Source organism: Ranitomeya variabilis, chromosome 5, assembly GCF_051348905.1.
Source record: "Ranitomeya variabilis isolate aRanVar5 chromosome 5, aRanVar5.hap1, whole genome shotgun sequence".
NCBI lineage: Eukaryota > Metazoa > Chordata > Amphibia > Anura > Dendrobatidae > Ranitomeya > Ranitomeya variabilis.
Window position 1 is genome coordinate 208,762,334 of NC_135236.1, and position 26,607 is coordinate 208,788,940.

General features: G+C 44.4%; 1 protein-coding gene across 1 annotated transcript in view; it reads right to left on the reverse strand.

Moving 5' to 3' along the window:
• Positions 1-26,607, reverse strand: part of MYO5C (myosin VC) — a 425,456-nt gene that overhangs the window by 294,762 nt on the left and 104,087 nt on the right. Inside the window, exon 4 of the mRNA XM_077263765.1 lies at positions 3,895-4,039. Coding sequence (XP_077119880.1) covers positions 3,895-4,039 — 145 coding nt within the window. The remainder of the gene's footprint in view (positions 1-3,894; positions 4,040-26,607) is intronic.

Genomic DNA, 26,607 nt, shown 5'->3' on the forward strand with positions numbered 1-26,607 from the left:
GTCGCAATGCGTCGCTAATGCAAGTCTATGGAGAAAAACGCATCCTGCAGGGCAACTTTGCAGGATGCATTTTTTCCCTCGGTGCGTAGTGGGGGTGTGAGATTGGTGACACAGGGGGACGCCTCTGTAGTCGTTTCTGTAAAGAGTTCATCTTGTGGCAGATGCATGCGTGAAAATAAACGTTCAGGTCCGGACCTGTGTGTGAATGAGTATGTATGGGTGTCCACCAAAAACATCAGGTGGAAGTGTGCAACTGGTACCTGGAGTTCCAGGGTGATTGGGCCATATCGGGTGTCAGCCATTCTCAGCCCGGGGACTTTTCAGTTGGAGTTACCCCGTTATGCATGTACACAACTCATTCCCCAGGTCGGCGCTCTGGAGATTTGTGGCATTTTCATCAGGCCACGTTTGCCAAAAACCTGGGAGTCAGGTAACTGCCGAGGTGAACTCTGGTGGATCGAGGAGTCCTCACCGTAGGTTGTTATCTGGTGAGGTCTGGTGTTGAGTGTCCAGAGGCCCCTCATTGAAAGAGGGGTACTGTCACGATCCATATTTGGATCTGTGACAGATCTGGTTTTCCTCTGACTAAAACCTTTTTTCCTTTCTGGTCATCAGGGGTTAATGCAGTTTTTTTCCCCCGGTGGTGTTATTGCATTATTTTGCTGCTGGGTCAGCTGATGTTGGTGGTGACCACTCCCACCATCCTTCATAAGGTCACCTGGTGCATCAGCTGACTGTTTGTTATACAGGTCCTTCAGGAGATCAACCAAGCAGGTGGACAGAGTTTTCTGAGTGCAGTGGTTTTTCTGCTGAATACTCATACCTAGTGCATTACTCTGCTGTACTGTGCATTGCAGCAGAGAAAGTTAAGTGTTGTTTGCTTATACCTTGTTTGTCAAACTTTTCCCTTTAGTGCAGCGGTGGGACCAGTGCTCTCACTAGCCAATTTCCTACCCAGGGATAGGTGCAGGGCGAGCGAGGGCCAAGGTATCTTGCTCGACGACAGGTTGAAAGAACCTGTATAGGGATGTCAGGAAATTTAGGGCACATCCTTAGGAGAGTGCAGGAGGTGTCCATTTCCCCGTTCCCTATCGCAGGGCCCACCGTTGTTATTGTGACCCCGGTGTTCCCTTGTCAGTTCCGCCATTTTATGACCGACCACCCGTTGGGTCGTGTCACTCTTGGACAGTCACTTTATGACAGTGAGGTTTGCAAGATAGACCAAAAGAAGTAAAAAAGGATTTTGGGGGTATGTCAAAAGCAAACAAAAATCAAAGATGCCATAGGATTATTACAGGATGAAAAGGGTGAAGTGGTCAAAAATGATGTTGAGAATGTCAAAACTTTTAAATTCCTATTTTGCATCTGTATTCTCTAAGAAAGCAATTGTAACATCAACTGACCTTCCCGGTTCCATTGAAGGAATAAAAGAATCCACACGATCTATAAACAGAGAGATGGTGAGGGAACTAAAATCTCCTGATCCAGATGAATTACATCCTAGGGTACTGAAAAAGTTAGCAGAGATAATTTCAGAACCACTAGCCAAAATCTTTGAAAAATCCCGGAGAACAGGAGAAGTCCAGAAGATTGGAGAAGGGCAAATGTTGTCCCTATCTTCAAAAAAGAAAAGAAGATGGAGCCAGGAAATTACAGGCCAGTGAGACTTTCTTTTATACCAGGAAAAATCTTTGAACAAATTAATGAACAGCATGTATGTTAGCACTTGAATATGAATACAGTAATTAACCAGAGCCAGTATGAATATTAGAGAAAACCTTTTGACAGTGAGGCTATGTGCACACGTTCAGGTTTCTTCGCGTTATTTTTGCGTTTTTCGCGATAAAAATGCTATAAAAACTCATTAAAAACGCATACATTATGCATGCTATCATTTAGGCTATGTGCACACGTTCAGTTTTTTTCGCGATAAAAACGCTATAAAAACTAATTAAAAATGCATACATTATGCATCCTATCATTTAGAATGCATTCTGCATGTTTTGTGCACATGATGCGTTTTTTTTTCCGCAAAAAAAACGCATCGCGGTAAAAAAAAGTAGCATGTTCATTAATTTTGCGGATTTTCCGCGTTTTTCCGGCAATTCTATGCATTGGAAAAAACAGCAAAAAAAAAAAAGCACAAAAAACGCGTCAAAAACGCGAAAAAAAATGCATGCGGATTTCTGGCAGAAATGTCTGGTTTTTGTCAGGAAAATTTCTGCAAGAAATCCAGACGTGTGCACATCCCCTTAGAATGCATTCTGCATGTTTTGTGCACATGGTGCTTTTTTTTTCTCGAAAAAAACGCATCGCGGTAAAAAAAAGCAGCATGTTCATTAATTTTGCGGATCTTCCGCGTTTTTCCCGCAATTCTATGCATTTGGAAAAAAACGCACAAAAAACGCACAAAAACGCGTCAAAAGCGCATGAAAAAACGCGAAAAAAACGCATGCGGATTTCTGGCAGAAATGTCCGGTTTTTGTCAGGAAAATTTCTGCAAGAAATCCTGACGTGTGCACATACCCTGAAGGTTATCAATGAGTGGAACAAGTTGCCACGTAAAGTGGAGAGTTTTCAGTCAATGGAAGTCTTCAAACAGAGGTAATGCTACGTTCACATTTGCGGTGTGCGCCGCAGCGTCGGGCGCCGCAGCGTCGCCGCATGCGTCATGCGCCCCTATATTTAACATGGGGGCGCATGGACATGCGTCGCACTTGCGTTTTGCGCCGCATGCGTCCCTGCGGCGCCCACGTCTGGGCGCAGAGGACGCAGCCAGTTGCATTTTTGCTGCGTCCAAAATCAATGAAAAAAAGGACGCATGCGGCGCAAAACGCAGCGTTGTGCATGCGTTTTGCTGCATTTTGGTTTGCGTTGTGCGTTGCGGCGCCGACGCTGCGGCGCACAACGCAAATGTGAACGTACCCTTAGACAGACATCTGTCTGAGATGGTTTAGTGAATACTGCGTTGCATTGAGCAGGCGGTTGGACACGAAGGCCCTTGAGGTCCATTCCAACTCTAACATTCTATGATTCTATGAACCCTCACATTGCAGTGAGTGTTAAGTGAAGCCGTACACATCTAATTGACACATGACCACATGTATACAAATCGCATACTTGCAGTGACGTGCCCAGCACCAAAGAATCCTCAAAGCGAGCAGTGTGCGCAATGTGAGGATTCACAAGTCTGCAGTCAGATAGAATGACTGCAGACTTGTTGCATAAGACCAGATAGCCGCTTTAACACTGTAGGCATCAGATATTTGACAATTTTAATGCATGCTTGCAGAAATAGTTTCTAATATCTACCCAGGTGACTGTGTTCCTGTGACAATTCTTGAATGGAATCTGTCACCAGGTTAATGCCACCTAATCCCAGAGCATCATAATGTAGGGACAGAGATCCGGATCCCAGTGATGTGTCACTTACTTGATCTAGTTTTGGTAAAATCACTCTATCAGAAAAAGATTATCACCATAGGACTAATAAACCTGCTGCCATGAAGTACTTCATATTCATGAGCTCTGTATATCTGCACCTCCACCAATGATTGGCAGCTCTCTGCCTAAGCGCAGTGCACACAAATGGTGACAATCAGTAGTGTGGGAGGGGGTTACACCAGGTGAAGAATTCAGAGAAATGGTAGATCTGGTGCAAATAAAACAATTTTGAATCATATCTACGACCCACAGCTCAGTAAGTGACAAATCTGTGGAATAAGGGTCCCTGCCCTTACATGGTACTGCTCTCACATGGGGTAGCAAAAACCTGGTGAAGGATTCCTTTTAAAATTAAAGTACAGAAATTCAGTTATTAATGAATTAGTATAGCTAATAGTTTGTTGTAATTGTAATATTTGTTGGATTGCAATAACTCCACATTGAAATTACCTGGCCATTTGTTTGTATGCTTCTTCGGCCACAGCAAATATATGTGGGTCCATGTCTCCCATATTTTGCCCACTGTACGCATGAATAATTGCATCTCCATAGATTGGCAGTTCCTTATATGGATTTATTGCAACAAGAATAATACCTACAGAAAAGAAAAATGTTTTCATTTTTTCAGTATGCATAAAATACCCATACATGAAAATATTAATGGCTAACTATGACATTTATACTAGATGTGATAGATAATTATTACGGTTCTTAATGTTACAGATCAGTGGATCAATCCATTGAAGATCAGATTTGAAGTTGACTTTCTTGAAATTTGTGGTTCCACTTGCATTTGAACAATCTGACATTCAATTTGCGAGTATCATCAAAAAAAAATACATACCCCGAGCCATTTCACACACTGCTGAAGACTAAGTGAGCCGGCTAATGGCATCAAGCAAAACCTTCCGCATAATGCCCTGCAACAATCATTTCACATGGTCTAGCACTGCCAATCGGATGTCCATCACAGCCAGTAAAACAGATAGGAGCTGGCCAAGGAGTGCCATTTTATTGTTGTACTGTGGAGGGATAGGAGCTCAGAGCACACAGCATAGGGATAGAAAATGGCCTAATGCCATTGTGGTGTGCTACGTCACTGCTGATGTACCAGATTAAAGATGGGAGAGATAGTCTTAGTTTGTGAAGACTAAGCCAAGAATTCAAATGATAAATAAGGAACTGTTGTTCTTGTATATTCAGCACTATGATCGGTGAAATACTGCTTTAACAGCACCTTAATAACTGCATTTTTATCAGTATTAAACCCCTCAGTGCTAATGTGCAACTAAAACAAATTCTGAATCCAAAGTTTGTGCTTCACTGAAAGAGATCCCTGTATTTTGAGACGTGCACGAAAATTTATTTTGAGGGAAATCTCCATAATCCTGAAACTTAAAAACTATTGTTTACCTCCAAAGTGTGTGCGTTGTTTGAAATAATATTTGTAGCTTACTTCATTGCTGTAGGAGTCTAATATAAAATTTGCACACACGCCACTTGAATACAGCATCCATTTGCAGGTTCTTGCTTTTCAGACATGATTCTCTGGTCCCATCTTATTTTCTAAAGGAACATGGCACCTTTAACATAAAAGATCTCTTTTTATTTATTTTTTGTTTTAATTGTCCCGCTGTTGATGCGGGTATGTTTCCAGTTGTGACACTACATGTGGCAACTTTGCAAACTAACATGTTCAGTTATCTTAACTTACATTTTAGTTTGATTTAAAGGGAAGAAGGGGGTTCTCAATACTAAAAATAAATAAAAGAATGATAGCAAACAAAAACAACAATTAAAGAAAAAAGTTAAAGGTATGTTCTGAAAAACAAACTAATTTTAATCCTAAATGCCTATCTATTTAATGACAATCTTATAATACAGTTTATAATATTTATAATAAATTTAATAATTTATTTAGTTTATAATACACTTTAATTAAAATTCCTTATCCTTCCCTCACTAAACTATTAAATTGATTTTATTTTTTTTACGACTTCCTCATGGATGACACTTCATTTTAGAATCCAAGTGCATGCTGTAATACTCAAACGAAGGGTCACTGCTGCAGCCTCTGCTCCCTCCCTGAAACAAAGCATAATCAGTGACCTCCACTTCAGGGGCTAGTCTCTGCTTTAGGGCTGTCCCACACGTCCAGATAATTCCGGTACCGGAAAAAATCGGTACCGGAGTTATCCGTGTCCGTGTGCCCGTGAGCTCACGTAGGCCATGTGCCGAGTGGGTACCACACGGAGCGTGCAGGAGACAGCGCTAAAGTTTAGCGCTGTCCCCTGCATCGTGCTGAAGCCACGATTCATATCTTCTGTACAGCAGCGTTTGCTGCATAGAAGATATGAATAATAGTGTTTAAAAAAAAGATCTATCTGTCCGCCGCCCTCCCACCCCCCGTGCGCCCCCCCGCTGTTCTGAAAATACTCACCCGCTTCCCTCGTTGGCTGTCGCTGCTTCCTGTCCTGGCCGCGCCTTCTACTGTATGCGGTCACGTGGGGCCGCCGATTACAGTCATGAATATGCGGCTCCACCTCCCATAGGGGTGGAGCCGCATATTCATTACTGTAAATGAGCTGTTACCCTTGGTAAAATAAAACAAAATGGAGCTGAAGTAAATTTTTTGTGAAAAAAGTTAAATGTTCATTTTTTTTAAACATTCCAAAAATTCCTGTAAAACACCTGAAGGGTTAATAAATTTCTTGAATGAGGTTTTGAGCACCTTGAGGGGTGCAGTTTTTAGAATGGTGTCACACTTGGTTATTTTCTATCATATAGACCCCTCAAAATGACTTCAAATGTGATGTGGTCCCTAAAAATATTGGTGTTGTAAAAATGAGAAATTGCTGGTCAACTTTTAACCCTTATAACTCCCTAACAAAAAAAAATTTTGGTTCCAAAATTGTGTTGATGTAAAGTAGACATGTGGGAGATGTTACTTATTAATTATTTTTTGTGACATATCTTTGTGATTTAAGGGCATAAAAATTAAAAGTTGGAAAATTGCAACATTTTCAAAATTTTCGCCAAATGTCCATTTTTTTCACAAATAAACGCAAGTCATATCGAAGAAATGTTAACACTATCATGAAGTACAATATGTTTAAGAGAAAACAATGTCAGAATCGCCAAGATCCGTTGAAGCGTTCCAGAGTTATAACCTCATAAAGGGACAGTAGTCAGAATTGTAAAAATTGGCCTGGTCATTAACGTGCAAACCACCCTTGGGGCTTAAGGGGTTAACCAAAAAATAAAAAAGTTATGGCTCTGGGATGAAAGGGAGCAAAATAGTAAGAGCAAAACCAAAAATACCTCTGGTCGTTAAGGGGTTAATGCACAAGTGTTTTTTTTTTTCAAGCATTAACTGGAAAATATTAACGCAATAAACATAATTACAATAATGTAAGAACATTGTGGATGTGAACGTGATAATATTTGCACAGGTGTGTTTATCTAAGCAACCTTCAACTACTTATTTCACATTTTTGTACGTTTATTAGTCATGGGAACAAAAATAGCTGTGACTTGCTCTAACAGTGTTGGACAAATCCCAAAATCCAAACATCCAGCACTCATTAGCATTTGCAACTAGAACCTTGATCAGGCCAGATTTACACATGGGGTTTTCATTTGCTGTTTGAAGCAGTTTTTCATGTGCAAAGAGATGGACATATTGCCCTGCTCCCCCTTGAAGACATCAGTGCTATAATGTGATGTGTAATCTGAATAATATATACCAGAAAATCAAGAAGAACAGCATCCAATCCGGGTGAAAAAACAAAAATACCTCTATTTTGCCATAATGCGACGTTTCGACCAATTGTAGGTCTTTTTCAAGCTAGAAAAAGACCTACAATTGGTCGAAACATCGCATTGTGGCAAAATAAAGAGGTATTTTTGTTTTTTTCACCCAGATTGGATGCTGTTCTTCTTGATTTTCTGGTATACATTTTTCCTATTGGGTCCTATGGATTCTGAAGGTGCATTCTGATATCTGAAGTGCTGTTGGCTGTTGCTATTGTATTTTGTGTAATCTGAATAATGTCCTGTGTAAGATGTCTTCCAGTGTAATGTGATAATGTAAAGTATTATAATGTATAGCGATGTGATGCATGAAAGACATAGGTTAGGACATAAGGTAGTGTTTGCATAGAATATAGGTGAAAGAGTACGTTTCCCCAGCAAGACTGCAGGGTCAGTGAGAGAGTTAATGATGGGACCAGCCCACAGGGGGAGGGCTTAGTGCTAGGGCAAGTGACCTGCTTCCTGAAGTTAGCCAGAGACCCTGTTAGAGTCTGAAGAAGTGATAAGTGTGCAGTGCTGCTGTTTGGGTGAACTACAGCCAAGGAGATGACGGGACAATGAGGTAGCGTGACTAGGAAATGATAAAAGAGACAGAGTGGCCTTCTACCTTAAAGCGGTCCTTGGATAGGATGAGGTGTCACGAGAAACCCTGAGCCTGATAAATGCAGAAGGTACGGACCTAAAGAGGACTGAGAATGTGGAACTAGTGGTGGAACTAGTGAGGGTCCCAAGCGGTAGATCCAGGCATCCATAGCAAAAGGTCGCAGAGCTAGTGAGTGGGTATTGAGGAACTCGCCGAACTGTACTGTGGCGACAACCTAGGCTGTGACAAAGTAGGTCGAAACAGTGTGCTATACCGGCCCTGGAGCAGACTACAGTGGAACAAAACAATGTCAGTGAAAAGACTTCTTCCTGTGAATGAAAAATGCTTAAGACTGTGTACTAACTATCCCTTGTACATAGCCCCTCATCAAGTTCAGTAAAGTTCTCTTGCTTGAACAGAAGTCTCCTTTACTAATCTGTGGAACTCGTGGTCCTGGCCAGCCAATACCATCTGCTACTTGCGGCCTGCACAGGCACAAGGCCCTCACAACACTAACACCCAGCCAAATCCCACAATTGGAATTTGTCTGTAATGTGCCGGGGTGTCAAAGACACATGACACTCGCCTGTAGCTACCACCATGGGCACCGTTACACATGCTCTGTACATTTACAGATTTAAATGTTAACTGGATGTTCCTTACCATTGATATACCAGACACGATATTAACCCCTTAATGACCGCCAATACGCCTTTTAACGGCGGCAGTTAAGGGTACTTAAACCACAGCGCCGTTAATTAAAAGTGTATAGCGCCCCTCAGAGTCGGATTTTCTCTGGGGTCTTGGTTGCCGGGGGTAGCCGAGACCCCAGAGAACATGATTCGGGTCAGTTTTTACTGACCCCGGGTTGCAATCGCCGGTAATTAACCGTTTACCGGCGGCTGCAAAAAAAACCAACGCAATTTCTCATTTAATTTCTCTGTCCTCCGATGTGATCGCACATCAGAGGACAGAGAAATGGGGTCCCCGATCGCCCCCTGATACTCACCCATCTCCCCCGATGCTCCTCGTGGCTCCGATGGGCGCCGCCATCTTTTTCTGGGAAAAAAATGGGTGCATGCGCAGTGCGCCCACAGGCCAGTACCAAGCAGATCTTTGGGGTCTCGGCAGCCGGGGGTAGCCGAGACCCCAAACAACATGATCGGGGTCGGTTTTTACCGACCCCTGTTTTAGCGGTGACATTCTCTGTCCTCTGATGTGATCGCACATCAGAGGACAGAGAAATAGGGGGATCGGGAACCCTGTTATACTTACCAGTGTCCCTGGGTCCTCCTGCGTCCCCCTACTGGCCGCCGGCTTCTTCCTCCGGGAAGAAAATGGCGGGCGCATGCACAGTGCGCCCGCCGTGATGTGCCAGCTGAGGAAGATTCTTCCTCTTGTTTTATTTTGGTCACTGTGAGATCCTATCAACGTACTCAGGACTAATTGGACAACAAATTTTGAGGTCCAATTTCTCCTGTTACCCTTGGGAAAATAAAAAATTAGGAGCTAAAAAAAATCATTTTTGTGGAAAAAAAAATATTTTCACGACTCTGCATTATAAACTTCTGTGAAGCACTTGGGCATTCAAAGTGCTCACCACACATCTAGATAAGTTCCTTGGGGGGTCTAGTTTCCAAAATGGGGTCAATTGTGGTGGTTTCTACTGTTTAGGTACATCAGGGGCTCTGCAAACGCAATGTAACGCCCGCAGACCATTCTATCAAAGTCTGCATTCCAAAACGGCGCTCCTTCCCTTCCGAGCTCTGCCATGCGCCCAAACAGTGGTCCCCCTCCCACATATGGGGTATCAGCGTACTCAACATAAATTGCACAACAACGTTCGTGGTCTAATTTCTCCTGTTACCCTTGCGAAAATAAGAATTTGTGGGCGAAAAGATTTTTGTGTAAAAAATGTGATTTTTATTTTCACGGCTCTACGTTATAAACTTCTGTGTAGCATGTCATATGTACTTTTTTCCCTGTCCTGTATTTTGTATAATATGTCATGATGTGGTGCGACTTCTCTTTGGTTGTATTTAGTGTACACTTTGCAATGTCATGGGATGTATGTAACTTAACCTGTCTCCTTTCCCCAATACTTGCAGCCCTAAGCTATAATGCAATTAAGCTTTGTCAACACCACTAGTGAAGGAATAGCCATTCTTCCTCACAGCAGGTGGCTAGTCAAATGCACATACTGGATAGACTAAGCGGAGCCGACCAGTTTAGAATCTTCTGGTGGACCCAACCATTGAATAGAAGGTGTGACCCCTACCCCCTTCATGGGCTGATCCCAGGAGCTCAGACAATCCATTCTTATTTTTGAGATCAGATGTGAGTTGATCCTTGAAGGAGAAGGAGTGGGGATTCTTAGCTGAGGCAAGACCCCACGTCCATCTGTGACTGCGGAAGCGAACAGGGCAAGACTTGAGCTGAGGACATATCTCGTCGTTCGTGGGATTGTTTTTGGATCCCTTGGAATCGTGTGGACTATTGCTTTGTTAGCTGGCACAAGGATTATTGGGAGGTGCCCCCGAATCTGTTCTGTGGACTATTGCTTTGTTAGCTGGCACAAGGATTATCGGGAGGTGCCCCCGAATCTGTTCTGTTGGACTTGTGTGGACTATTGCTTTGTTAGCTGGCACAAGGATTATCGGGAGGTGCCCCGAACCTGTTCCGTTGGACTAATTGTGGACTCTGTAGATCTACCTGCATGTGTTGTTCCAGCGTTCTTGATAATAAATCTGTTGACTCATCCCTTGGCCTGTTGTCCCTTCTTTCTCTGCCGTACACCCCGTCACATAGCACTTGGGGGTTCAAAGTGCTCACCACACATCTAGACAAGTTCATTAAAGGGTCTAGTTTCCAAAATGGTGTCACTTGTGGGGGGTTTCTACTGTTTAGGCACATCAGGGGCTCTCCAAACGCGACATGGCGTCCGATCTCAATTCCAGCGAATTCTGCATTGAAAAGTCAAACAGCGCTCCTTCTCTTCCAAGCCCTGCCGTGCGCCCAAACAGTGGCTTACCCCCACATATGGAGTATCGGCGTATTCAGGAGAAGTTGCACAACAAATTTTGTGGTTCATTTTCTCTTTTTACACTTGTGAAAATAAAAAAAATTGGTTCTGAAATAAAATGTTTGCAAAAAAAAGTTAAATGTTCATTTTTTCCTTCCATATTGTTTCAGTTCCTGTGAAGCTCATAAAGGGTTAATAAACTTCTTGAATGTGGTTTTGAGCACCTTGAGGGGTGTAGTTTTTAGAATGGTGTCAAGTTTGGGTATTTTCTATCATGGACACCCCTCAAAGTGACTTTAAATGTGAGGTGGTCCCTAAAAGAAATGGTTTTGTAAATTTTGTTGTAAAAGTGAGAAATCGCTGGTCAACTTTTAACCCTTATAACTTCCTAACAAAAAAAAAATTTGTTTCCAAAATAGTGCTGATGTAAAGTAGACATGTGGGAAATGTTATTTATTAACTATTTTGTGTGACATCTCTCTCTGATTTAAGGGCATAAAAATTCAAAGTTTGAAAATTGCTAAATTTTAAACATTTTTGCCATATTTCCGTTTTTTTCATAAATAATCGCAAGTAATATCAAAGAAATGTTACCACTAACATGAAGTACAATATGTCACGAAAAACAATCTGAGAATCAGCGGGATCCGTTAAAGCGTTCCAGAGTTATAACCTCATAAAGTGACAGTGGTCAGAATTGTAAAAATTGGCTCGGTCATTAAGTACCAAATTGGCTCTGTCACTAAGGGGTTAAAGTGTCCTTCTTTACTTGACTCTGTACACCATGTTGTGGACACCATGGAATACAGAATTAGGGTTTGTGCACATGTTTAGTATTTGCAGATTTTACTGATGCAAAAGGCAAAGCATCGGCATAAAAAATGCAGCACAAAGTACACGTTATTGCCATGATTTTGTGTGTATTTTTACTTGCGTTTAACCCCAATTCAAAGCTGCAGATTTAACCCCTTAACGACTACCGATACACCTTTCAACGGTGGCAGTAAAGGGGTCTTATTCCTCAGCACCGCTTTTTCTCCGATTTTTACCGTCCCCAGTCTTGTGATCGCCGTTATTCACCGAATAACGTTGACCACAAAAAAAGTGCGGTTTCGATTTATTTCTCTCCTCTGATATGATCTAGCAAACCAGAGTAGAGAGAAATGGGGTCCCCCGACCCCCAGGTACCTACAACATCTCTGGACCCTCTTGATCCATCCCCCGGCCCTCTGTGTCATCATCCTGGAAGAAAACAGCGGGCGTATGAGCAGTGCGCTCGCCGAGATCTGCCAGCCAGTACCAGGCAACAATGAGATTTTTCCTATTGGTTCATTTTGATTACTGTGATAGACCCTATCACAGTGATCAAAATAAAAAAATAATAGTAAAATCAAACCCCCTTTGTTACCCCCTTAGTTAGGTAAAAATAATAAAATACAAAATTGTTTTTGCATTCTTTGCAGTTAGGGTTGGGTGTTAGAGCTAAAGTTAGGGTAGGGGCTAGGGTTAAGGTTGTGTTGGGGTTACGGTTGTGTTGGAGTCACGGTTGTGTTGGAGATACACTTGGGGTTAGGGTTGTGTTGCGGTTATGGTTGTGGTTAGGGGTGAGTTGGGGTTAGATATGTTTTATGTAGTCACCGCTAACCTCTAATATAAATATAAAATACAACTTTTATTTAATACCTCTAAAATGATACAAACAGAATAAATACCCGATTGTGAATAAACACTGTTGTGAATTCCGTTCTCGGACTCCCTCCTGTGGTCATGAATGGTACTTTGGTTAGTTCTGCTCTTAGACTCCCTCTGGTGGCTTTGAGCGGAACTGCTGGTCACTGAGGTTGGCTTTGTCAGCTGCTCTCGTTTATTGCTATGCTGGCTTCCCTATTTAACTCCACTCAGATCGTTACTTCATGCCAGCTGTCAATGTTTCAGTATTGGTTCAGATCTCTTTCGGACTTCTCTGAGGACCTGTCTACTCCAGCAGAAGCTAAGTCTTTGCTAGTTCATTTGTTGTTACTTTTTCCTGAATATATTTCTTAGTACTGCTAATTTCTAGTCCAGCTTGCTATCATGATATTCCCTTGCTAGCTGGAAGCTCTGGGGTGCAGAGTGGCACCTCCACACCGTGAGTCGGTGTGGGGAGTCTTTTTGCTTACTCTGCGTGGTTTTTTGTAGTCTTTTGTGCTGACCGCATAGTTCCCTTTTCTATCCTCTGACTATTTAGTGAAGTCTGGCCTCCTTTGCTAAAACCTGTTTCATTCCTGTGTTTGTGACTTTCCTCTTAACTCACAGTCAATATATGTGGGGGGCTGCCTTTACCTTTGGGGAATTTCTCTGAGGCAAGGTTAGGCTTCAATTTTTATCTTTTGGGGTAGTTAGCTCTTAGGCTGTGAAGAGGCGTCTAGGGAGAGTTAGGTACGCTCCACGGCTATTTCTAGTGTGTGTGATAGGAGTAGGGTTTGCGGTCAGCAGAGTTCCCACTTTCCCAGAGCTTGTTCCGAATACTAGTTTACTCATCAGGTCATTCCGGGTGCTCCTAACCACCAGGTCCATAACAGTACAGCTGGCCCACAAAGTGTTAATGCATCTCAAAAGAGGGATAAGAGAAGTTCTAAACCCATTTTTTTTCTTTGCAGTGTGTTTTGTCTCTCTTTTCCCCTTAATCTCTGGGTGGTTCAGGACTCGGGTGTAGATATGGATATTCAAGGTCTGTCCTCTTGTGTGGATCATCTCACTGCAAGAGTACAAAGCATTTAAGATTATGTAGTTTGATTTGTTTTCTGGGGATAGATCTAAGTTTCTGAATTTCAAAAATAATTGTAAACTGTTTCTTGCTTTGAAACCCCGCTCCTCTGGTGACCCCATTCAGCAAGTAAAAATGATTATTTCTTTGTTGCGTGGCGACCCTGAAGACTGGGCATTCTCCCTTGCGCCAGGAGATCCTGCATTGCTTAATGTAGATGCGTTTTTTCTGGCGCTTGGATTGCTTTATGACGAACCGAATTCAGTGGATCAGGCAGAGAAAATCTTGCTAGCTTTGTGTCAGGGTCAGGATGAAGCGGAGATATATTGTCAGAAGTTTAGAAAATGGTCTGTGCTTACTCAATGGAATGAGTGTGCCCTGGCAGCAATTTTTAGAAAGGGTCTTTCTGAAGCCCTTAAGGATGTTATGGTGGGATTCCCCACGCCTGCTGGTCTGAATGAATCAATGTCCTTGGCCATCCAAATTGATCGGCGTTTGCGTGAGCGCAAAATTGTGCACCATTTGGCGATGTCCTCTGAGCAGAGGCCTGAGCTTATGCAATGTGATAGAACTTTGACCAGAACTGAACTGCAAGAACACAGACATCAGAATGGGCTGTGTTTTTACTGTGGTGACCCCACTCATGCTATCTCTGATTGTCCTAAGCGCACTAAGCGGTTCGCTAGGTCTGTCACCATTGGTACTGTACAGCCTAAATTTCTTTTGTCTGTTACTCTGATTTGCTCTTTGTCATCCTACTCGGTTATGGCATTTGTGGATTCAGGCGCTGCCCTGAATTTGATGGACTTGGAGTTTGCCAGGCGCTGTGGTTTTTTCTTGGAGCCTTTGCAGTATCCTATTCCATTAAGGGGAATTGATGTCACGCCGTTGGCCAAGAATAAACCTCAGTACTGGATTCAGTTGACCATGTGCATGGCTCCTGCACATCAGGAAGATATTCGCTTTTTGGTGTTGCATAATTTGCATGATGTGGTCGTGTTGGGTTTGCCTTGGCTACAGGTTCATAATCCAGTATTGGATTGGAAATCAATGTCTGTGTCTACTTGGGGTTGTCAAGGGGTACATGGCGATGTTCCATTGGTGTCAATTTCTGCTTCCACTCCTTCTGAAGTCCCTGAGGTTCTGTCGGATTACCAGGATGTATTTGATGAGCCCAAATCCAGTGTCCTACCCCCTCATAGGGATTGTGATTGTGCTATAAATCTGATTCCTGGTAGTAAGTTTCCTAAGGGCCGACTTTTCAATTTATCTGTGCCAGAGCACGCCGCTATGCGGAGTTATATAAAGGAGTCCTTGGAGAAAGGGCATATTCGCCCGTCTTCATCACCGTTGGGAGCAGGGTTCTTTTTTGTGGCCAAGAAGGATGGTTCTCTGAGACCCTGTATAGATTACCGCCTTCTCAATAAGATCACGGTCAAATTTCAGTACCCTTTGCCTCTGCTGTCTGATTTGTTTGCTCGGATTAAGGGGGCTAGTTGGTTCACCAAGATAGATCTTCGAGGGGCGTATAACCTTGTGCGTATTAAACAGGGCGATGAATGGAAAACAGCATTTAATACGCCCGAGGGCCATTTTGAGTACCTGGTAATGCCATTCGGGCTTACAAATGCTCCATCTGTGTTTCAGTCCTTTATGCATGACATCTTCCGAAAGTATCTGGATAGATTCATGATTGTATATTTGGATGATATTTTGGTCTTTTCGGATGATTGGGAGTCTCATGTGAAACAGGTCAGAATGGTATTCCAGGTCCTTCATGTAATTCCTTGTTTGTGAAGGGGTCTAAATGTCTCTTCGGAGTTCACAAGGTTTCCTTTTTGGGCTTCATTTTTTCCCCTTCTACTATCGAGATGGACCCTGTTAAAGTTCAGGCCATTTATGATTGGACTCAACCTACATCAGTGAAGAGCCTCCAGAAATTCCTGGGCTTTGATAATTTTTACCGTCGCTTCATCGCTAATTTTTCTAGTGTGGTTAAACCTTTGACTGATTTGACAAAGAAAGGTGCTGATGTGGTGAATTGGTCCTCTGCGGCCGTTGAGGCTTTTCAGGAGCTGAAATGTCGTTTTTCTTCGGCCCCTGTGTTGCGTCAGCCAGATGTTTCGCTCCCTTTTCAGGTCGAGGTTGATGCTTCTGAGATTGGAGCAGGGGCTGTTTTGTCTCAAAGAAGTTCTGATGGCTCTGTGATGAAGCCATGTGCCTTCTTTTCTAGAAAGTTTTCGCCTGCTGAGTGTAATTATGATGTTGGCAATCGGGAGCTGCTAGCTATGAAGTGGGCATTCGAGGAGTGGCGACATTGGCTTGAGGGAGCCAAGCACCGCGTGGTGGTCTTGACGGATCACAAAAATCTGACTTATCTCGAGTCTGCCAAGCGGTTGAATCCTAGACAGGCTCGATGGTCGCTGTTTTTCTCCCGTTTCGATTTTGTGGTCTCATACCTTCCAGGTTCTAAGAATGTGAAGGCGGACGCCCTTTCTAGGAGTTTTGTGCCTGATTCTCCGGGAGTCCCTGAGCCGGCTGGTATGCTCAAAGAGGGGGTAATTCTGTCTGCCATCTCCCCTGATTTGCGGCGGGTGCTGCAGGAGTTTCAGGCTGATAGACCTGACCATTGTCCAGCGGAGAAACTATTTGTCCCTGATAGATGGACTAGCAGAGTTATTTCTGAGGTTCATTGCTCAGTGTTGGCTGGTCATCCTGGGATTTTTGGGACCAGAGATTTGGTGGCTAGGTCCTTTTGGTGGCCTTCCTTGTCACGGGATGTGCGTTCTTTTGTGCAGTCCTGTGGGACTTGTGCTCGGGCTAAGCCCTGCTGTTCTCGTGCCAGTGGGTTGGTTTTGCCCTTGCCAGTCCCGAAAAGGCCTTGGACGCATGTTTCCATGGATTTTATTTCAGATCTTCCTGTCTCTCAAAGGACGTCTGTCATCTGGGTGGTTTGTGATCGCTTTTCTAAGATGGTCAATTTGGTACCCTTGCCTAAATTACCTTCCTCCTCTGATTTGGTGCCATTATTTTTTCAATATGTGGTTCGTTTGCATGGCATTCCGGAGAACATTGTGTCGGACAGAGGTTCCCAGTTTGTCTCTAGGTTTTGGCGGTCCTTTTGTGCTAAGATGGGCATTGATTTGTCTTTTTCTTCGGCTTTCCATCCTCAAACAAATGGCCAAACCGAACGAACCAACCAGACTTTGGAAACCTATCTGAGATGCTTTGTTTCTGCTGATCAGGATGATTGGGTGACCTTCTTGCCATTGGCTGAGTTCGCCCTTAATAATCGGGCTAGTTCGGCTACTTTGGTTTCGCCTTTTTTTTGCAATTCTGGTTTTCATCCTCGTTTTTCTTCGGGGCAGGTTGAGCCTTCTGACTGTCCTGGTGTGGATTCTGTGGTGGACAGGTTGCAGCAAATTTGGACTCACGTAGTGGACAATCTGACGTTGTCCCAGGAGAAGGCTCAACGTTTCGCTAACCGCCGTCGTTGTGTTGGTCCCCGACTTCGTGTTGGGGATTTGGTTTGGTTGTCTTCTCTTTATGTTCCTATGAAGGTTTCTTCTCCTAAGTTTAAGCCTCGTTTCATTGGTCCTTATAAGATTTCTGAAATTCTCAACCCTGTGTCATTTTGTTTGGTCCTTCCAGCTTCTTTTGCCATCCATAATGTGTTCCATAGGTCGTTGTTGCGGAGGTACGTGGCGCCTATGGTTCCCTCCATTGATCCTCCTGCCCCGGTGTTGGATGAGGGGGAGTTGGAGTATGTGGTGGAAAAAATTTGGGATTCTCGTATTTCGAGACGGAAGCTTCAGTACCTGGATAAGTGGAAGGGCTATGGTCAGGAGGATAATTCCTGGGTTGTTGCCTCCGATGTCCACGCTGCCGATTTAGTTCGTGCCTTTCATTTAGCTCGTCCTGATCGGCCTGGGGGCCCTGGTGAGGGTTCGGTGACCCCTCCTCAAGGGGGGGGTACTGTTGTGAATTCCGTTCTCGGACTCCCTCCTGTGGTCATGAATGGTACTTTGGTTAGTTCTGCTCTTAGACTCCCTCTGGTGGCTTTGAGCGGAACTGCTGGTCACTGAGTTTGGCTTTGTCAGCTGCTCTCATTTATTGCTATGCTGGCTTCCCTATTTAACTCCACTCAGATCGTTACTTCATGCCAGCTGTCAATGTTTCAGTATTGGTTCAGATCTCTCTTGGACTTCTCTGAGGACCTGTCTACTCCAGCAGAAGCTAAGTCTTTGCTAGTTCATTTGTTGTTACTGCTTCCTGAATATATTTCTTAGTACTGCTAATTTCTAGTCGAGCTTGCTATCATGATATTCCCTTGCTAGCTGGAAGCTCTGGGGTGCAGAGTGGCACCTCCACACCGTGAGTCGGTGTGGGGAGTCTTTTTGCTTACTCTGCGTGGTTTTTTGTAATCTTTTGTGCTGACCGCATAGTTCCCTTTTCTATCCTCTGACTATTTAGTGAAGTCTGGCCTCCTTTGCTAAAACCTGTTTCATTCCTGTGTTTGTGACTTTCCTCTTAACTCACAGTCAATATATGTGGGGGGCTGCCTTTACCTTTGGGGAATTTCTCTGAGGCAAGGTTAGGCTTCTATTTTTATCTTTAGGGGTAGTTAGCTCTTAGGCTGTGAAGAGGCGTCTAGGGAGAGTTAGGTACGCTCCACGGCTATTTCTAGTGTGTGTGATAGGAGTAGGGTTTGCGGTCAGCAGAGTTCCCACTTTCCCAGAGCTTGTTCTGAATACTAGTTTACTCATTAGGTCATTCCGGGTGCTCCTAACCACCAGGTCCATAACAAAACACCATCACCAAGTTATATAAAAATACAGAGGCACCCAGGGGAGGTGCCTGTCCCTATATGTTGCCTTTCTCACCCTACCTGACAGCGGAGGTTGGCACCCTATGTCCTGCGCTTTGGCGCCCCCACTCGACGGTGGCTCTCCCTGTCTGCCCTATTATGCCCAATCGTGGCAGGGGAGTGAAAAAGATGCCTAAAGGGTGAGAAAGATAGTTGTAGGGAGGTATGTGGTATGTCTTTGGGTCCTATAATAAAGCTAACTAGTACTGGTATAATAACTAGACTAGCTATACTTTGTTATCTTGATCTCTGCTTATATTGGTGAGCTTCTGTATATTTTATTTATATTGTTGCTTGCCATGCTGAGAAGTCTTCTTATATAGACCCCTGACTACTTAATGAACAATACAGAGGCTAAATGGATATCATAATAAGAATCTATTGTCTATAAGTAGACGAAGAAATAGAGTGGAAAGTCATTAGAGTGATATCTTATCTTATTCTTATTATACCAGATATACATGCCAATGTGGATACAGCATAAACCGGCCTAACTACCAAATGGTAAAAGATGTACTTCTAATAGAAAAATTTGATAATATCAGCAGTTACCAATATGTCTATAATGGCATAATAAATATTAACATACAGTAAGCAAGCTAAGAGACCCATAAGCATGATATACCCAAAAGAACAGCATATTTACTCATTTCTATCTAGTGGTGCAATAACCTCCAAGCACTGCAGACAACAGTAGTGCAACAAACCACACTCAACGCGTTTCCCCTCTGCTGAGGTTCATCAGGAGTAGATAAATCAAACATAGCCAAAAGGCTCCACTTTGTTGCAAAGCATAGATACAAGATAACCAATGATACTTAGCTTAGCAGCAATATTGGAGAGACAGGCATGATGGCCGGACTCAGCGAGACAATGCTCCCCTGTTTATGATGCATGGATATGTTAGATATGTTTTAGAATTAGAATTGGGAGGTTTCCACTGTTTATGTACATCAGGGGGTCTCCAAACCCAACATGGTGCCCGCCATCGATTCCAGCCAATTTTGCATTCAAAAAGTCAAAGGGAGCTCCCTCCCTTATGAGTCCTGCCACGCGCCCAAACAGTGGCTTTCCCCCACGTACGGGGAATTGACGTACTCAGTAGAAATTGCTCAACAAATTGTGTGGTCCATTTTCTCCTGATACTCTTGTGAAAATAAAAAGGCTTGGGTCTAAAATAAATTTTTTGTGAAAAAAAGTTGAATGTTAGTTTTTTCCTTCCACATTGCTTTAGTTCTAGTGAAGTACCTGAAGGGTTAATAAACTTCTTGAATGTGGTTTTGCACACCTTGAGGGGTGAGTTTTTAGAATGGTGTCACTTTTGGGTATTTTCTGTCATATTAACACCCCAGTGTCACTTCAAATGTGAGCAGGTCCCTAAAAAAAAAGGTTTTGTCAATTTTGTTGGAAAAATGAGAAATCACCGGTCAACTTTTAACCCTTATAACGTCCTAACAAAAAAAAATAATGTTTCCAAAAATTGTGCTGATGTAAAGTATACATGTGGGAAATGTTATTTATTAATTATTTTGAGTGACACCACTCTCTGATTTAAGGGAACAAAAATTAAGATTTTAAAAATTTTCCAAAATGTTTGGCAAATTTCCGTTTTTTTCATAAATAAACCTAAGTCATATCGAAGAAATGTAACCACTAACATGAAGTACAATATGTCACGAAAAAACAATCTCAGAATCAGCGCAATCCGTTCCAGAGTAACAACCACATAAAGTGACAGTGGTCAGAATTGTAAAATTTGGCTTGGTCATTAAGGTCAAAATTGACTAGGTCACTAACGGGTTAAAAAAATGTCTTGAAGGTTCAAATCTTCAAGGAAAAAATGAGCCACTTGTGAAATCTCATTCACTTTGCTGGTACTGTAAACTTTAGCATTTTTTCTACGACAAAATGTGAGGGGAAAAAACGCAACAAAAAAGCAACATGTGAACAAGCCATTGGAAATTTAAGCAGAATGATATATAGCTTTGCTGGAAAAGATTTAGTATATCCTGCGTCTTATTCATTGAAACCTCTGGTGTTTACATACATAATATTCCATTGGTGGTCTTATTCAGTGATTGACAGATCTTCATGCATAGTGGGACAGGAAAGACTGTCAATCATTGATTAGGACTGCCCACTTGATGTATATGCTATCAAACACCAGAGATTTAAATTACTGTATATAGTCAAGTATAAGCCTACCCGAGTATAAGCCGAGACCCCTAATTTTGCCACAAAAAAATGGGAAAACTTAATGACTCGAGTATAAGCCTAGGGTGGAAAATGCAGCAGCTACCGGTAAATTTCAAAAATAAAAATAGATACCAATAAAAGTAAAATTAATTGAGACATTAGTAGGTTAAGTGTTTTTGAATATCCATATTGAATCAGGAGCCCCATATAATGCTCCATACAGTTCATGATGGCCCCATAAGATGCTCCATACAAAATACGCCCCATATAATGCTTCATACAGTTTATGATGGGCCCCATAAGATGTTCCATATTAAAATATGCCCCATATAATACTGCACAAATGTTGATTATGGCCCCATAAGATGCTCCATACAGACATTTGCCCCATATAATGCTGCACATGGCCCATACAGATATTTGCCCCATATAATGCTGCACATGGCCCCATACAGACATTTGGCCCATATAATGCTGCACATGGTCCCATACAGACATTTGCCCCATATAATGCTGCACATAGCCCCATACAGATATTTGCCCCACATAATGCTGCACATGGCCCCATAAGATGCCCCATATAATGCTGCACATGGCCTCATAAGATGCTCCATACAGACATTTGCCCCATATGCTGTTGCGGCGATTAAAAAAAAAAAAGACATACACCTCTCAGGCCCCTGGCACTTGCTATATTCACTTGCTCCGCGTTCCACCGTGAGTGCCGTTGTGTCTTCCCCGTCCTCTGCACTAACTATTCAGGCAGAGGGTGGCGCGCTCTAATCGCGCCACCGCGCCCTCTGACCTGAGCGTGAATGCAGAGGACAGAGAAGACGCAGCGGCGGCCGTCGGTGGAACGGTCAACAGGTGAATATCGCGCACTGCGTTATACTCACCTGCTCCTGGCGCTGTGTCCCTGGTTCTCCGGCGCCATCTTCCTGTAGTGAGCGGTCACATGGTACCGCTCATTACAGTAATGAATATGCGGCTCCACCCCTATGGGAGTGGAGTGGGGTACATATTCATTACTGTAATGAGCGGTACCATGTGACCGCTCAATACATGAAGCGCCAGAGAACCAGGAACACCGCGCCAGGAGCAGGTGAGTATTATTACACAGCTGCCGCTCCCCCTCCCCTGCCGACTCCTGGTTATGACTCGAGTATAAGACGAGAGGGGTAATTTCAGCCTAAAAAAATGGGCTGAAATTCTCGGCTTATACTCGAGTATATACGGTAATACAATGTAATGTTTACTATAACGGTTCCCACACAAAATAAAAAAATACCTATTTATAATACACTGTGTGCAGAATTATTAGGCAAGTAGTATTTTAGAGGATTATTTGTATTATTGATCAACAACTATGTTCTCAATCAACCCAAAAGACTCATAAATATCAAAGCTTAATATTTTTGGAAGTTGGAGTGGGTTTTTTTTAGATTTCGCTATCTTAGGAGGATATCTGTTTGTGCAGGTACCGTAACTATTACTGTGCAGAATTATTAGGCAACTTAATAAAAAACAAATATATTCCCATCTCACTTGTTTATTTTCACCAGGTAAACCAATATAACTGCACAAAATTTAGAAATAAACATTTCTGACATGCAAAAACAAAACCCCAAAAAATTAGTGACCAATATGATGACTAATGATGACACTCAACAGCCTTCCATCCATAGATTCTGTCAGTTGCTTGATCTGTTTACGATCAACATTGCGTGCAGCAGCCACCACAGCCTCCCAGACACTGTTCCGAGAGGTGTACTGTTTTCCCTCCCTGTAGAGCTCACATTTTATGAGGGACCACAGATTCTCTATGGGGTTCAGATCAGGTGAACAAGGGGGCCATGTCATTATTTTTTCTTCTTTGAGACCTTTACTGGCCAGCCACGCTGTGGAGTAGTTGGAGGCATGTGATGGATAATTGTCCTGCATGAAAATTATGTTTTTCTTGAACGATACCGACTTCTTCCTGTACCACTGCTTGAAGAAGTTGTCTTCCAGAAATTGGCAGTAGGTCTGGGAGTTGAGCTTCACTCCATCCTCAACCCGAAAAGGTCCCACAAGTTCATCTTTGATGAAAGCAGGCCATACCAGTACAGCACCTCCATCTTGCTGGTGTCTGAGTCAGAGTGGAACTCTCTGCTCTTTACTGATCCAGCCTCTGGCCCATCCATCTGGCCCATCAAGAGTCACTCTCATTTCATCAGTCCATAAAACCATTGAAAAGTCAGTCTTAAGATATTTCTTGGCCCAGTCTTGACATTTTATGTTATGTTTCTTGTTCAAAGGTGGTCGTTTTTCAGCTTTCTTTACCTTGGCCATGTCCCTGAGTATCGCACACCTTGTGCTTTTTGTTACTCCAGTAATGTTGCAGCTCTGAAATATGGCACAACTGGTGGCAAATGACATCTTCACGCTTGTTTTTCCTCAATTCATGGGCTGTTATTTTGCGCCTTTTTTGCCCAACACGCTTCTTGCCTGTTGGCTATTTGCCATGAAACGCTTGATTGTTCGGTGATCACGTTTCAAAAGTTTGGCAATTTCAAGACTGCTGCATCCCTCTGCAAGACATCTCACAATTTTGGACTTTTCAGAGCCCGTCAAATCTCTCTTCTGACCCATTTTGCCAAAGGAAAGGAAGTTGCCTAATAATTACGCTCACCTTATATAGGGTTTTGATGTCATTAGACAACACCCCTCCTCATTACAAAGATGCACATCACCTGATTTACTTAATTGGTAGTTGGCTGTCAAGCTCGAACAGCTTGGAGTAGGACAACATGTATGAATCTATATATATAAGAGGCATCGTGATTACTTGCTAATCCCGCCCCCTGCACAGTAGCTCCCCACATCACCACACATAATCCCGCCCCCCACCACATTACCACACACAATCCCGCCCCTCCAGCACATTACCACACATAATCCCGCCCCCATCACATTACCACACATAATCCCGCCCCCCACCCCATCACCACACATAATCCCGCCCCCCACCACATTACCACACACAATCCTGCCCCCCACCACATTACCACACATATTCCCACCCCCACATTACCACACATAATCCCGCCCCCAACCCCATTACCACACACAATCCCGCCCCCCCACGACATTACCACACATAATCCCGCCCCCAACCCCATTACCACACACAATCCTGCCCCCCCACCACATTACCACACATAATCCCGCCCCCCCACCGCATTACCATACATAATCCCGCCCCCACCACATTACCACACACAATCCCGCCCCCCACCACATCGCCACACATAATCCCACCCCCCACATCACCACACACAATCCCGCCCCCCCACCACATTACCACACAATCCCGCCCCCACTACATCACCACACATAATCCCGCCCCCCACATTACCACACATAATCCCGCCCCCCACCACATTACCACACATAATCCTGCCCCCCACATTACCACACACAATCCCACCCCCCACCACATCACCACACATAATCCCGCCCCCACGACATTACCACACATAATCCCGCCACCACATCACCACACATAATCCCGCCCCCCACCACATTACCACACATAATCCCGCCGCCACACCACATTACCACACATAATCCCGCCCCCACCACATTACCACACATAACCCCGCCCCACCACATCACCACACATAATCCCACCCCCCCACCACATTACCACACATAATCCCGCCCCCCTCCACATATGTCACCCCCACCACATTACCACACACAATCCCGCCCCCCACCACATCACCACACATAATCCCGCCCCCACATTACCACACATAATCCCGCCCCCCACATCACCACACATAATCCTGCCCCCCACCCCATTACCACACACAATCCCACCCCCCACCCCATTACCACACAATCCCGCCCCCCACCACATCACCACACATAATCCCCCCACCACATTACCACATATAATCCCGCCCCTCCCCACATCACCACACATAATCCCGCCCACCATATTACCACACATAATCCCGCCCACCACCACATATAATCCCGCCCCCACCACATCACCACACATAATCTCGCCCCCCACCACATCACCACACACAATACCGCTCCCCCACCACATTACCACACAATCCGCCCCCAACCACATTACCACATAATCCAACCCCCACCCCATTACCACACACAATCCCGCCCCCCACCCCATTACCACACAATCCCGCCCCCCACCCCATTACCACACAATCCCGCCCCCCACCCCATTACCACACAATCCCGCCCCCCACCACATTACCACACATAATCCCGCCCCCCACTACATCACCACATAATCCCGCCCCCCACAACATTACCACACATAATCCCGCCCCCCAACATGACCACACACAATCCCGCTCCCCACATCACCACACATAATCCCGCCCCCCACATTACCACACATAATCCCACCCCCCACCACATCACCACACATAATCCCACCCCCTACCACATTACCACACATAATCCCGCCCCCCACCCCATTACCACACACAATCCCGCCCCCCACCACATCACCACACATAATCCCGCCCCCACGACATTACCACACACAATCCCACCCCCACATTACCACACATAAACCTTCCCCACCACATCAACACACAATCCCGCCCCCCCACATCACCACACACAATCCCGCCCCCCACCCCATTACCACATCACCAAACATAATCCCGCCCATTACCACACACACAATCCTGCCCCCCACCACATTACCGCACACAATCCTGCCCCCCACCCCATTACCGCACACAATCCCACCCCCCACCCCATTACCACACACAATCCCGCCCCCACCCCATTACCACAAACAATCTCGCCCCCCACCCCATTACCACACACAGTCCGCCCCCACCACACTACCACACATAATCCCGCCCTCCACCACATTACCACACGAGGCTCCGCCCCACACAGTACCACACGAGGCTCCGTCCTCACACATTACCACACGAGGCTCCATCCCCACACATTACCACACGAGGCTCCGTCCCCACACATTACCACAAGAGGCTCCGTCCTCACACATTACCACACGAGGCTCCGTTCCCACACATTACCACACGAGGCTCCGTTCCCCACATTACCACACGAGGCTCCGTCCCCACACATTACCACACGAGGCTCCGTCCCCACACATTACCACACGAGGCTCCGTCCCCCCACAGTACCACACGAGGCTCCGCCCCACACATTACCACACGAGGCTCCGTCCCCACACATTACCACACGAGGCTCTGTCCCCACACATTACCATACGACGCTCCATCCCCACACATTACCACACGAGGCTCTGTCCCCACACATTACCTCACGAGGCTCCGTCCCCACACATTACCACACGAGGCTCCGTCCCCCCACATTACCACACGAGGCTCCGTCCTCACACATTACCACACGAGGCTCCGTCCCCACACATTACCACACGAGGCTCCGTCCTCACACATTACCACATGAGGCTCCGTCCCCACACATTACCACACGAGGCTCCGTCCCCACACATTACCACACGTTAATTTACCATGTGCGTAAGCACTATTGAATGTTGTCATTATTTACTTTAGTTTAATCACCAGCAGCGTTAATTAGATAGCAATGAGCGTGCCGAGCGTTAGCTGGCTGGAAACACCTAGTAGTATCATATGATCAAAATACAACTTGCCTAATAATTCTGCACACAGTGTATACTAGCTGAAGAGCCCGGCATTGCCTGGGCATAGTAACTAACTGTTGTTAGTTATAACAAATTATAATGATTATATTGCACAAAAAATCATTTCACATCATATATTCAACACTACAGATTTTCATTTCCCCCCTCACTCCTCTCATTTTCCACTCACACCTCTTCATTTTCACCTCACACCTCATTTTCATCTCTCATTTCCCCTCGCACCTCTCATGTTCCCCTCACTCCTCTC